Source organism: Netta rufina, assembly GCF_964035555.1.
Source record: "Netta rufina genome assembly, chromosome: 1".
In the NCBI taxonomy this organism is placed as follows: Eukaryota; Metazoa; Chordata; class Aves; order Anseriformes; family Anatidae; genus Netta; species Netta rufina.
In genome coordinates this window covers 21765134-21777516 of record NC_140123.1, presented here as the reverse complement: position 1 = coordinate 21777516, position 12383 = coordinate 21765134, and the positions used below count along the sequence as shown (strand labels likewise).

General features: G+C 47.6%; 2 protein-coding genes across 3 annotated transcripts; both read right to left on the bottom strand.

Moving 5' to 3' along the window:
- Positions 1–1902: 1902 nt before the first annotated feature.
- On the bottom strand, positions 1903–3173 carry RASL11A (RAS like family 11 member A; the record flags this gene model as incomplete). 2 transcript variants are annotated; one of them, XM_084302550.1, is made up of 3 exons in its annotated part: positions 1903–2355; positions 2802–2938; positions 3053–3173. In XM_084302550.1, the coding sequence occupies 3 exons, from the start codon at positions 3171–3173 to the stop codon at positions 1903–1905; spliced, it is 711 nt and encodes a 236-aa protein (XP_084158676.1). The 2 variants fall into 2 exon arrangements, with proteins under 2 accessions (XP_084158676.1, XP_084158675.1); XM_084302549.1 differs by having other exon boundaries at positions 2802–3173.
- A 4337-nt stretch (positions 3174–7510) lies between these two features.
- On the bottom strand, positions 7511–12032 carry RPL21 (ribosomal protein L21). Its single transcript, XM_084282934.1, has 6 exons — positions 11947–12032; positions 10877–10955; positions 10227–10288; positions 9178–9290; positions 8379–8529; positions 7511–7649 (listed from the first exon to the last, which is right to left on the bottom strand). Exons 2-6 carry the CDS (start codon positions 10941–10943, stop codon positions 7560–7562), a joined length of 483 nt encoding a protein of 160 aa, XP_084139060.1. The 5' UTR covers positions 10944–10955; positions 11947–12032; the 3' UTR covers positions 7511–7559.
- Between the last annotated feature and the right edge of the window lie 351 nt (positions 12033–12383).

The following is a 12383-nucleotide window of genomic DNA, read 5'->3' as shown; positions in this document are numbered from 1 at the left end:
CGTTCCCGCTCCCGAAAACCCACTCATCCTTCTTGTCAGGGAAAATTGCTCTGATTCTGTTCCACAGCGGAGGTGGTGGGAGGAAGGAGGCAGATTCATACTTCCCTCTGATCGTGGAGAAAAGGCCAAGCTGAGCCCTGCCATGCTCCTGAAGGGGCCACCCCCTGCCCAAGCTGCCCCCAGCGCCATCCCCAGCTCCTGCTTCACTAGGACAGCGGGCACCAGGGCTCAATGCTGGGTGTATTTTCTGGACATGGACAAGCTGATCACCTTTAGCAGCTCGCTCAGTGAAACCCTGTACTGGGTGCTCAAGGGGGGAATCAAACTTCATCATTTCCAGCCACAGTTTCAAAAGTAACCAACACCCTAGCACTGTGTTTTTTTGTTTGTTTTTTTGTTTGTTTGTTTGTTTTCCTGGAAAACAGTTTGTTTTCCCCATCTTCAGAATAGTGAAATGCTGCCTAAATACCCCAGTTGTGATTTTGTGATTTTTTTAATTCCCCTTCAAATTTCCCCATGAATTTGTGTCCCCTGAAGTTGGTTTCGAGCTCACTACGAAGGCATCCATCCCCATTAACCAAGTGCCCCCACTCCTCTCAAGCCCCCATCCCAGAGTTGTGGACCTGGCAGAGCACTTCTCAGGCTGAAGAAAAATATTTTCAGTGCATTTCAACCACTAACATCCCTTGTCCAGGCTGTCACCATGCTCTGGCACTTCCAGTAATTAACTCAAGAGGTTTGAGCCCAATTCGCGGCCCTGCTTTGGGTCTGCCCATGTAGATCTTGAGCTGCATCCCTCCTGCTCTCCGTAGTGGAGTCAGGTTGGAGCAGGGACAGCAAGCCATTACTCCACTTCCACGTTTTCTGCTCAGCGTGGAGCAGAGCTTTATTTTTACCAGCACAACGCACGCACTTCGGAGGCAGATCTGAAGTGCAAAACCCACGTTCTGTGCTTAGACAGCCAGCAAACATTAATAAAAAATAAAAATAAAAATAAATAAATACATAAAAATCACTCGGGTAGGGTGGGAGAGCTGACGTAAAAGAGGAGGAAAAAGTCTGACCCGCTTCCAACTGGCTACAGAATCGCCCTGGGGAAGAGGGAGATATGATTCCTCATAAATGCAGCTATTTTCTCTAAGGGAACCCACGCATCAGTCCCTCCTAGCACACGGCTCCGCAGAAAGCAGCAGCAATCCCCCACGCAGCTCAGCCGCGGATTGCTCAGCACTTTGTCCCACGGTGATGTGCAGCAGAGGCTCAGCCCTCCCGTTAGGGACAGAGCTCTAGAAATCCGAAATCAGAGCTCACTGCTAACAGCTCGTCAGCTTTCGGGTGGGGACAGGTGCAAGCAAAGCAGCAGTCACTGAAGGAGGAAAGAGATCCTATTATAAGCAGTACTCTTACAGGCAATTCTCTCTTTTCACGTTTAATAAGGCTGTTTTTTCTTTTTTTTTTTTTTTTTTCCCCCTTCCATATAAAGCTTTCCAACAAGGGCTTTCCAAACATTTTATAAAGGCAGGTTACATCATCATCATCATTTTACAAGCAGGAAACTGACGCCCAATAAAAAAAAGTCATTTCAGCAGAATAAAACAGCAAATCCCAGCCCAAAACAGAAAGAAAAAAAAAAAAAAAAGAAAAGAAAAAAAAATAGAATCAAAATCTGCTGGCAAAAATCCCCTTCTCCAACCACATCTACTCAGTTGCTATGCAGCATTTTTTTTTTTTTGAAAAATAACATAACCCTACGAGACCAAACAAAAGGGAACAACATAGAAACTGCAAGCTTCAACACACTTACTTCCATACTTTTGGCATTAGTACAAAAATAAAGATTTGTGGTTTTATTCGTTCACTAGTTTACAAAAATAAAGAGTCTATGGGGTCGCCCCGGAGGCTTTACTTGACTTTGGAAGACAAAGCCTGTTTGAAACGTCTCTTTAGGTCCTGCATGTTGGGGGATCGGGGCCGGGGGATGATGGATGCCCGCCGCCTGTCCGCGCCGCCGGCGTGCTGCAGCTTGCTGACCTCCTTGCAGAGGTACTGGAACACGTCGCAGACACCCTGGGAGTTCTCGCTGGTGGAGATCTCCAAAAACAAGCTGCCCAGGTCGCTGGCCAGCTGCAGTCCCTCCTTGGCCTGCACTTGCCGGGCGTGGAGGAGGTCGGCTTTGTTCCCCACCACGATGATGGGGGTCCTGGCGTCCGGGTGGAGCTGGCGGATGTGCTGATGGAGGGCTCGGACCGCCTGGTAGCTGCCGTAGTCCGTGATGGAGTAGACCACGAGGAAGCCCTCTGCCCACTTCACGCACCTCGACAGCGAGTCCAGCACCTGCACGCGGTCCCCCTGCACCTGCGGCACGACAGAGCCAAGGCTTTGACATCGTCCTGAGAGGTCTGAGCTCTGTCCTAGGGGACCGAGCCTGCCTGATTCCCTTTTAGGAAACACAGGCTCCAAAGCTGAGCCCTCAAGCGGCAGAGAAATGATCTAATTTAAGGAAGCGAGGCACCGCTCGGGGCATCCCATGCTCAGCTGGACAGCAGCGTGCCCAGCTCCCCAACCCAGGGCTTTTTATTTTTTTAGGAAAAAGGGCTGAAAGCTAACCCCACCAGAACCACGAGCTCATGCTCCTGCAGAACTCACAGTTTTTGACCCAAACCTTATTTCAAAGCGAAACCCGCCTCCTGTTTAGCTACCCGCTGCCGCCAGGATTTGGGGCGGCTCCGGAGCGAGCCGCCGAGATTTTTTTCCCCCCTCCGGTTCCCAGGGTTTTGGGGCGGGGGGCGGCGGGGCCGTACCTGGAGGCAACCCGGCGTGTCCTGGATCTGCACGGCGACGTGCTCGCCATCCAGGCGCACCAGGCGGGAGTAGAGGCTGCCGGTGTTGGGCTCGTAGTCGCCGATGAAGCGCTTGGTCAGGAAGCGCACGATGAGAGCTGGAAGAGAGGGGCTCGTTAGGACGGACGGAGGGACAAAAGGGGATAAAGGGGGACAGGGAAGGGACAGGAGGGGACATCCCGGAGCGGAGCAGCCCCGGAGAGAGCACTCACCGCTCTTGCCGACGCCTCGGGCGCCCAGCACTGCCAGCCGCACCTCGCCGCCCGGCGGCCCCGGGGCGCACTCGGCGATGGGCGCCAGCAAGAAGGGCTGCGACATGCTCGGCAGGCGCATGGAGGGGCTCGGCTGGGCTCGGCTCGGCTCAGCCCGGCTCGGCTCGGCCTCAGCCACCGCCTTTTAAAGGCTCCGGCGGCGGCTCCGTGCGCGGCACCGCCCCGGCTGCAGCGCCCGGCCCCCGGCAGCCGCTCCGCGCCTCCCCCGTCCCTCCATCGGCCCCTTCCCCAAAGGCTCCCGGCTCTCTGGGACAAGCTGGGGGACCCCACGGCACCGCCCCGGGCAGGTTTAGGGGGTTGTGGTTAGGTTTGGGGTGCAGCATCACCCCGCGGGATGGGTCATCCCTGCAGCCGGGGATGGAGAGGGGAAAGAAGGGGAATGATTTGGGGTTGGATCCCGGGTCTGCAGCTGGGTGCATGAAAGAAGGGGAATGATTTGGGGTTGGATCTCGTGGCTGCAGCTGGATATATCCCTCTACAGCCAGTGTAGAAAGCCAAGTTTACAGGTCAAGCCCCGGCCAGCCCCGAAACCAAAGTGCTCTGTCAGCCCCCAGTGTGTGGATTAAGCCCTTTGCTTTTTTGGAGTGGAGGCAACTTGAAAAGGGAAAGGATCGCACAGCCCGGCAGGTAAACTAGCCCCAAGCCTGCTAAAGGCTGGGTGCACGTTCACATCTCCGTGCAACCGGTTGCCTTGGCTCCTGCAGAATTGCTCATGCAGTGTGCTGCATCTCCAGCACGTGAGTGTTTACAAGTGGAATAATTCATTTAGGGGATGCTTTGGTTTTATTATTATCCGGGAGGTAACACGAGGCAGCAGGAAACAACACGGAGGTGGCAGCAAGGGAGCCGGCTGGTGCCAAGGGAGGTGCTGTAGGCTCCCCATTTTTCCACAAGTGCCCTTTGTACGCTGGGCACTGCAAATTTCCATCCCCTTTCACAGAAGCACACAGGATATTAGGGATTGGAAGGGACCTTGAAAAATCACCTAATCATGCCCCTTTCCAGCGGGGCACAGCTCTCAGCTCCACAGGATGACAAAAGATCATGTTTTTCTTTACTTTCTCTTGCCCTCCCTCCTGCTTTCTCCCCACGTCCAGGCAAAACCCAGGAACCGTGCCTGCTAAGCACTCCTTGGGAAACCTCCAGTGACACGAAACATCAGGAGGAGGGCACTAGAACATCACCAGCTCCGCTCCACCACAGCAAAAGCGTCCCCAGGGTAAGAAACCCTGGCACCACAGACCACAAGGATGGGCGGAACAGCACCCACTTCCCAGGGGCACGGCCCCACAGAGGGCAGGGGACCGACCGCCCCCCAAAGTTGTGCCCCACCTGAGTTCTCCCCCTTGTGCCCCATAAATCCCGGAGTTTTTCTACCCGATGGAGATGCCACATGGCTCTTCAGCCAGCTGCACATGATTCACAGCAGGTAACACCCTCAGCTAAGGCTGTGGAGGAAGCGCTGTGTATTATTTGTGTTACTGCGGTGCCCAAGAGCCCCTACAGGAACAACGAGGCAATTTTTCCCCTCAGAAGCCGATTGCCTCTAAAATCTCTACACCAACACTCCCTGTCATGCCGCTTTTCCTTTTGTAAACAAGATTTTCTTCCATCGCTAAAAGCTTTTGGTTTCCAAAGGTTCACGCTATTGTCATCCGCTCCCATTGTCATGCGCCGCTCATCCCTGGCCTTGTGCACAAACAGGGGCTATTTTTAAACGTTTCTTTATAAAAGAGCTATCAGAGCACATTCAGCATGCCCTTGAGAGAGCGGCATGAAAACGAGTCCAGGCAGATGACTGCCAGGTGCTGGGAGCTGTGAAAGCAGCGAGCATTGAAACGCCACCCCCAAAATGAAACTTCCCATAACAAGGGAAGTTTGCGTCCCCTGCACCCCTGAATCACGAGGATCTGTACAAACGAGCCCAGTTTAGTCCTGTCCTTTCTCCCCACACCAAAAATTTTGGGAACCACTGCACCTTGTGGTCTCTTGGCATCCTCTGGGCCAGCTGGGACACAGGAGACAGCTCAGCCCTCACCTCTGAATTAGGCTCCCTGAATGGAGACCAAGCACTGCGTGGAAGTGCCTACAAGCACTCCACTCTCTACATGTTGTACAGGGGCAGTGGCTCTGATGTGTAACACCCACCTACAGTAAGCTGAAGGGGAGATCTTGCAACTCCAGACACAAGCAGATGTGCCTCACCCTCCCAGAGAGGCACGCTGAACTCAGCGGTCGCTCCCCTCCCCAGCAGTTTGCAGTTTGTGTGCACACTGAAAATGATTTTCTTGGATCAAGGAGGCACGTCAGTTCAGGAGCTGGTTTCATGACAGCCAGTTTTCACCAGCTGCTCAACTCGCAGATCTCCCTCTTTTGTCAGGACCGCGCAAAAACAGGGCAGCTAAACACATGCTAAGCAACTCCAACAGCAGATAGGGGTCTGCGAGTACCCGAGCTGTGCTTCTCCAAACCTGAGATCATCGGGAAACCACCGCTGCACTGACAGCGACTAAAAGGCAGCACCTATAAACCAGGGAAGGTTAAACCTTTGTCAGTTTGTGCTTCTTCCAAAGATTGGAAGAAACATAGAGACTCTTGCCACACAAACCCAACCTCATTTTCAGTCAGTTCTGGGAACCCAGACCGAGGAAATCATCCCCTCCCTCCCCTCCCAGCCCACGCAGATTCCAAACACGCATTTAGAGCATCTACCCTCCGCCGAGTGACCTTGGAAGGACAGGGGCAAAGTGGAAAACTCGCAATGCACAGGGTCTGCAGAAGCACAGCTCTCAAATGAGACCTCTGCATGCTGCCTGCTCCTGTTATCCCAAATTGCTGAGGAAGTTCCAGAAGTTGAAAGCTACCCACTGCTTCATTCGTGCTTGTTAAACTTTTCATCACAGTGCTAGTTGATCCACTTGCATCTTGACAGGGATGCACAAAATAAATGCAGAGCCAAGGTAACTTAGACAAGCAGGCATAAGAGAAATGGATGGAAATTGATGAAAAGGTCAGCACCGAAGATCACACCCACTAAAGCCTCCCACTTAACTCCTTCAGATGTGAAGCCTAATGGAAAGTGCTTATCCTGCTAGACAAATATTTATTTTAAATTGCTGTTCACAGGCCAAGTAAGCTGATAAAGATCTAAGGTTAGAATATACCTCAAACTGCTCCAAGAAAAACGCAGATGATTGTAAGAGCTGAGTGCATGAATCAGTAAAAGTTAGGACAGACTCATCAGCTCTGTTTCGGGTGATAGTGGCGCCCTCCATGCCTAACCCACCGTGTCAAAACAGCAAAACACCCTTCATCAGTCTGCTAAGAGGTAGGAGTTCCACCTCCTGCAAGGCAAGTGTTAGGCTAAACATGCATCAATCCCAATTTCTAAGCAGATTGTATGCAGCTTGAAGCACCTGAGAAGATAAAAATAAACCTCATCTCTCCATTTATTACTCCCCCTCAAAAAAGAGTTGTCCTACAAGTGACTGTTCAGTCATTTTCAATGATTGACACCTACAAAGTGCTTGAGATCACCAGCTTCTCTGGTATTTCACCTCTACACATTAGTTTTACATCATTTACTTGAGGTAGCTACGCAGTGCCTTACATCAGACTTCGGAAGGTAAAAGATAATCCAGAACTATCACCAAGCTACATTAGAGTTCATGCATTTTCAAGGCTAAGCACGTTGCCTTCAGCAGATTCTTCAGCAAGCTTCAAACAAAATTTACAAAACCAGCCTTGGTTAGCACACAGTTGACTGTTCTTCTGCTCAAACACTGGGCAACTAGCACCAGGGTTTTGTGAAGCATTACTGAAGTTAATTGGATGAGAGAAATGCGTTAGGACATGCAGACAGACGCTTAGATCCAACAGATAGGTAATAAACATAAAAAATCCAAGTGCTGAACTATGCCAGCCCATTAAATAAAGAACAAGTGACAAAGGCACGGTTTTGACATAAAAGCGTTGTTACTAAACTACTCTTTTCTAAGAATGCTTATTGGCCTGGGGATGCTCTAAGAATCCCTTTACACATTACAGTGATGAAACAAAAAGGCCTGCCCACGGCCTTATTTTTTTCCAAGTTATTTTCAAAAACCATTTTCTTCAAGTGACACTTAGCTCTTGATATATGCTCTCAGTTTGCCAGTGAAATATTTGATGTCCTCTCTTATTACCCCACTAGGTAATCAAAGGATGATCACCATTGAGCATTAGCAACTTTCAGCGTCCCTAAAATTTATGGTCTGTCAGTGACTAAACTGACCAGCAAAAGCTGCCAGTCATTTAAATGACCAATTATCAAGTAAAGCAAGTTAAATAAACTTCATTAAGAAAAGCTTTCTAAAGAATCTGTTCAAAAAGTACTTAAATGAATCAGCCACAATCGCATACACTTGTCCAAAAACAGATCTTTAATTTAATCTTTTCAAAATGTTCATTATGCCATGAATTCATAGGGAATTGGCTCCAGCAGCTCTGGATCCTTCCCGTTAGTTCTCACGAAGTGCGCTTCCCTTGGTGGAGCAGGCTGTAAACGAAAAGAGAAAGAACTTGTAACACGAACTCAGATGTAGCCTTACACAAAATTAATTGTGACACTTAATGCATTGCTATATAAACATCACTGCAATTTTATCATTCCTTGTCTCTTTAAAATTTGTTTCAAAGATTAGCTGTAAAAAAAAAAAAAAAAAAAAAAACACATCTGCTAGAAAATTTACTTGGCTTCCACTGCTGAATGAAGAAAACTACACTTCATCCTCTGCAATTTACTAATCTAAGTTAACAAGAAGTGATGCAGCCTGGGGTTCTAGAAGAAACAGCTGTTACTTTCTCTAGAAGTCATTCTTAAAGGGTTTTAACAGATTAGCAACCCTCTACAGTACTCTCTGAACAGGAAGCATCTGGCCCTTTGTTCACAGCCAAGGACATCATTTTCATCCAGGAACAGTGCACGTCTGTTCAGGCACCAAATATTACAGCTGAGATGCAGACACGCTGCATGCTGTCACTCTACCCTAAATGATGAAAAAGAAAGAACCTCCTACAAAAAGAACACAAACTAAGTGAGGCTGGTAGCAGACACCTGCAACACAATTTGCAACAGACCTGGATTTTTCAGAGTACTGTAAGCATCTTCATTAATGTTTTTTTAACAAATAAATTCAGTTTGCAGCATTATGTTTTGTTGTTTTGGAAGAGAATAATGTTTTAGTCAACTGAATCAACAGTGCATCAACTACAATAAAAATATTACCTGGCGTTTCAGTTGAACCCAAATGCCTTTTTCCTTTGCTTCCTTTTTCTTCTTCTCATTCTCCTTCACCCGCTGCAGGAAGCTGTCTCTGCTCTTGGAATGCTTAATATGTTCAATACGCACATTAATTCTCTTGGCAAGAATCTTACCCCTAAGAAAAGAAATCAGGTTTTAATCTCCTGCACTTGCAAAAAGGCCATTTCAAGGCCAGCGTTATGACATTTCCACACGTAACTCCATGAGCTCAATTAGAGATCAGTTTTCTCTAAGTGGCAATCACTCAGAATACATTGCTGCAGATGCAAATCGGCGTTAATTTATGTAACTGAAAGCTTATTAATATATAACAATATGCTGATAATTCAGCCTTAAATTGCTGGAGAATAAATTATTTTAACCTTAACCTTGGAGCATACAGACAAGTAACTACCACCACTGTACTTTAGCCTCATTTCTGGAAAAAAGAAGTATCTTTTTCTAACTAAATTGTACAAAAAGATGAATAAACCTTAAAAATAGTACTTTAAAAAGCCTTCAATATAAATGTGCAAGTCAGCTGAAAATCCCCATTAGGTAATGTCACTACGTGCTGCTGAGAAGAATAACGAACTGTTTCCTCTGACAGGATCCAAGCCAAACGACCATCATTTGCTTGGGTTTTAAAAGGAAACGTACTTTACCCACCTTGAATGACCAATCAAGACAAAACAATGTCTAACTGGCAAAGTGAAAGGAGGGTGCCACTGCAGATCAACTTCCCCCAGCACAAACTTTAGATGCTTGGAATTTCATTACTTACTTCACCTTCTTGTTAACAATAACGCCCACAGCGTGCTGCGTGACATTATATACCCTTCCAGTCTTGCCATGGTAACACTTGTGGGGCATACCTTGTTGAACAGTACCCATACCCTGTTAAAGAGGTAAAATGAGAATCAAGCCTCAACTTTAGCTTTAAAACACTCAAGCAATGTCGAGGTTTTTCTGTTCAGAAGTCAATTCAAGCACAAATACCATGTTACTCGAGATTGATTTAAAAACACTCCTGTTTTGTTCATACCTTAGAATTTCTAACCACACATTTTGTATCTGAAGACTACTAAATTCTTCTACGACCATTCTGGTGCTTTCAGCGTCGGTGAAATAATTCGATCACTTTGTCTTTAGCAAGCAATCACAGGAGACAATCATCATCAAGCTCCAGAATGTCACGAAGCAATAATTCCTAAACGCTACAGTTCTCCAGGAGTTTTTAAAAAAAATAAAAAATTACACTTCAACCTCTGAGTTATGAAAACTCAGCACTTCAAATTGAAATTAAAGGATTCAACAGAGTAGGAATTCTTAGTGAAATGCTCAAATTTAATACAATTTCATGTTGAAAGTATGGATGATTTCAAGTGACAAGTCCTAGAAAAAAATGATTTATGGGAAATGATGCTGCATAAACCATGCAGCATGAACTATGGCTCTTCTGAGTAGCAGGTGCAGATCAGGCGAAACAGCATCTACTAGAATGACACGTGGGGTTCCTGTGAGCTAGCAGGCACAACGCAGCAACCCAAGTATTAGATATTGCGTGCCTCACTCACTTTTTTCCAGCTGAGCACACAGTAACAGAGCACAGCCTAATGTAGATCACAAAGTACGTGATGCTGAAGCATTAATACTGCCTCAGTAGCATTGTTATTCCAGTACTGCTCCAACAGAAGCCGCTACTTGTGTTGACACATGAGTAACAGAAAGACTACCACAAAAAACAGAAATGGAAGTGGTAACACTGCTTCAGGTATTTGTGCTTTTTGTTGTTTGTTTTTGATGTTAATTATACTGCTTTGTAGAAAGTACCTTGATATCAACTATGTCGCCCTTCTTGTAGATGCGCATGTATGTAGCCAGAGGAACAACTCCTGTTGGGAGACACAAATATGGACGCTATGAAGCTCCCAATTTCACACACATATAAAAAGGTGGGGCGGGAGGGCAGGAGACACAGACCACGCATTTCGTAACATCTGATTTAAAAACTCAAATTCAAAATTAATTAAATAACAAAAAAAAAAACATTTTAAAGTAATTACCTCTTCACTTCCCAAAATAAAGAAAAAAGTGAAGAAAACTACGATTTTAATCTCATCCCTAATGCAGAAGCTGAAAAAGCGTTACAACTGTTTATGATCTCACTGTGAATACAGCTGCTATCACTTATCACTTAGAAGCAAGAAACCGTACATTTTAACTAAGTATGACTTTTAATGTATCTTCTTCACTTTCAAGCAATGCAGAAATAGTACCGTTACCACTGTCCAGCACTCAAAAGAGTAATAAATAACCTTTAAGACTACAAGTTTACTTGTGTATCTTTCTGTGGGTTTTGGCCCAAGTTGCCAGATACCCATCCTTTGATGTAAGCTGGTATATCCGTACTACCTAGGGACTGCTGAAAGCCAACGGGTCAGTAGTTTAGCGCAGTTTTTCTCCCCACAGCACGTACTTACCATGTTTGCGGAACGGCCTTGAGAACATATAACGTGTTCCCCTCCTCTTTCCCTTTGTGTTCGTCATTTTGGATGATTACTGCAAAAATGAATGAAGGCTGTTCAGAACTACTGGTTCACTAAAAAATTGACTAATGATGTTTTCAGGAGTTTTAGAAAAAGAATGCCTTCAAGCCTTCAGAATGATGCCATTTCCAAAAGGCAGGGTCAGACCAAACAAGGTTATTAGACACTAACACAAAACAAATATAATATTTATATAGAGCAATCACACAGCTGAGGTAACATGGGATGATAGCAAATCACCACCTGCACCTTCTATCTTCTCAAAGCAATGTCTGCTATGAGAGAGGGCCAAGTGGCTCAGGTGCTGAAACCCTTCAATGATGGAGGCAGGCTGATGAACAGCCAGTTTGGAGGCCTGACACCTCGTAACACAGAAGTTTTTCCTTACATCTAGTTATAACCTCTCTCATTTGGCCTTATGACAGACATCTCTCCTGTCACGTGCCCCTAATCTGGCACCAGGCCCCATCTTCTTGGTAACAGCTGTTAAGTGCCCCCAAAACTGCTTCTTGGCCCTGAATGCTGAAGCCCAGTTCTCTCAGCCTCTCCTCACAGGGTTTGCCAAAAACCAAGACCTCTACTCCCTAAATTATGAGATAACTGCAAATACTATTATTACAGATGATAAATTTAACCAGCCTATTCCTTCTTCTCTGATTTTAGCGATGCTTTTTAACTTCATCTCCAGCCTCTTCCCACAGACGCCCCTCAGCCCCGGCCCTTCACACTACACACTCAGCACCCACATTAGCGCACCCCATGTCCTACTGGACGAGACCTACACTGTAAAACTACCCCAAACCCTCCTTCTTTTATTCCTTTATTATCTCTTTCCCTCAGCAGCCTCCCGGCGCGGCGCGGCCTACCCCTCCACCCACCACCCCACGCCGCAACCTCCAACCCACGGCCTCTCCACTCCCCCCCTCACCCCCCAACCCCTTCAAGGCCCTTCCTACAGCCCCCCAGCCCTCTAGCGGAGCCTCCCGGCCGCTCCCCGGCGGCACCTGACGGGCGCTGTGGGCCCGGCGCCGCTCCCCGCGTGTGCCCACAAAATGGCGGCGCGGCCCGAAAGGAAGGGGGCCGGCGCCGCGGCCGTGCTTAAATAGGGGGCCTCGCCGGGGCTGCCCGCGGCGCGCCTGACGGAAAGAGACAGGCGGGAGAATAGCCACCCTCCCGCCCGCCTGAGGGAGGAAAATGGCGGCCGGGGGAGGGAGCCTGAGGGAAAGGGAGGCGGGAGGGGGTGAGGGGAATGGCGGTGGGGGGAGCTCTGAGGTGAACGGGGAGGGTGTGGGGGGTTCTGAGCGCCCCGGGTAGGGCTTTTGTTAGCTTGAAATACAGCTCCTTAACGAATAGCTTCTGTTAATTTGGAATATAGTGGTCAAAAGTTGTTTCACGGCGTTAAATAAAGTGTTTTGCGTTAGTTTCCAGCGCTGCAAGCCTT

Coding starts and splice junctions, on each gene's coding strand:
- RPL21 (XM_084282934.1), bottom strand. CDS start 10,943: ATGACGAACACAAAGGGAAAGAGGAGGGGAACACGTTATATGTTCTCA. Junction 10,289..10,876: donor AAGGCCGTTCCGCAAACATG/GTAAGTACGTGC, acceptor GTCTCCCAACAG/GAGTTGTTCCTCTGGCTACA. Junction 7,650..8,378: donor GGGTTCAACTGAAACGCCAG/GTAATATTTTTA, acceptor TTTCGTTTACAG/CCTGCTCCACCAAGGGAAGC.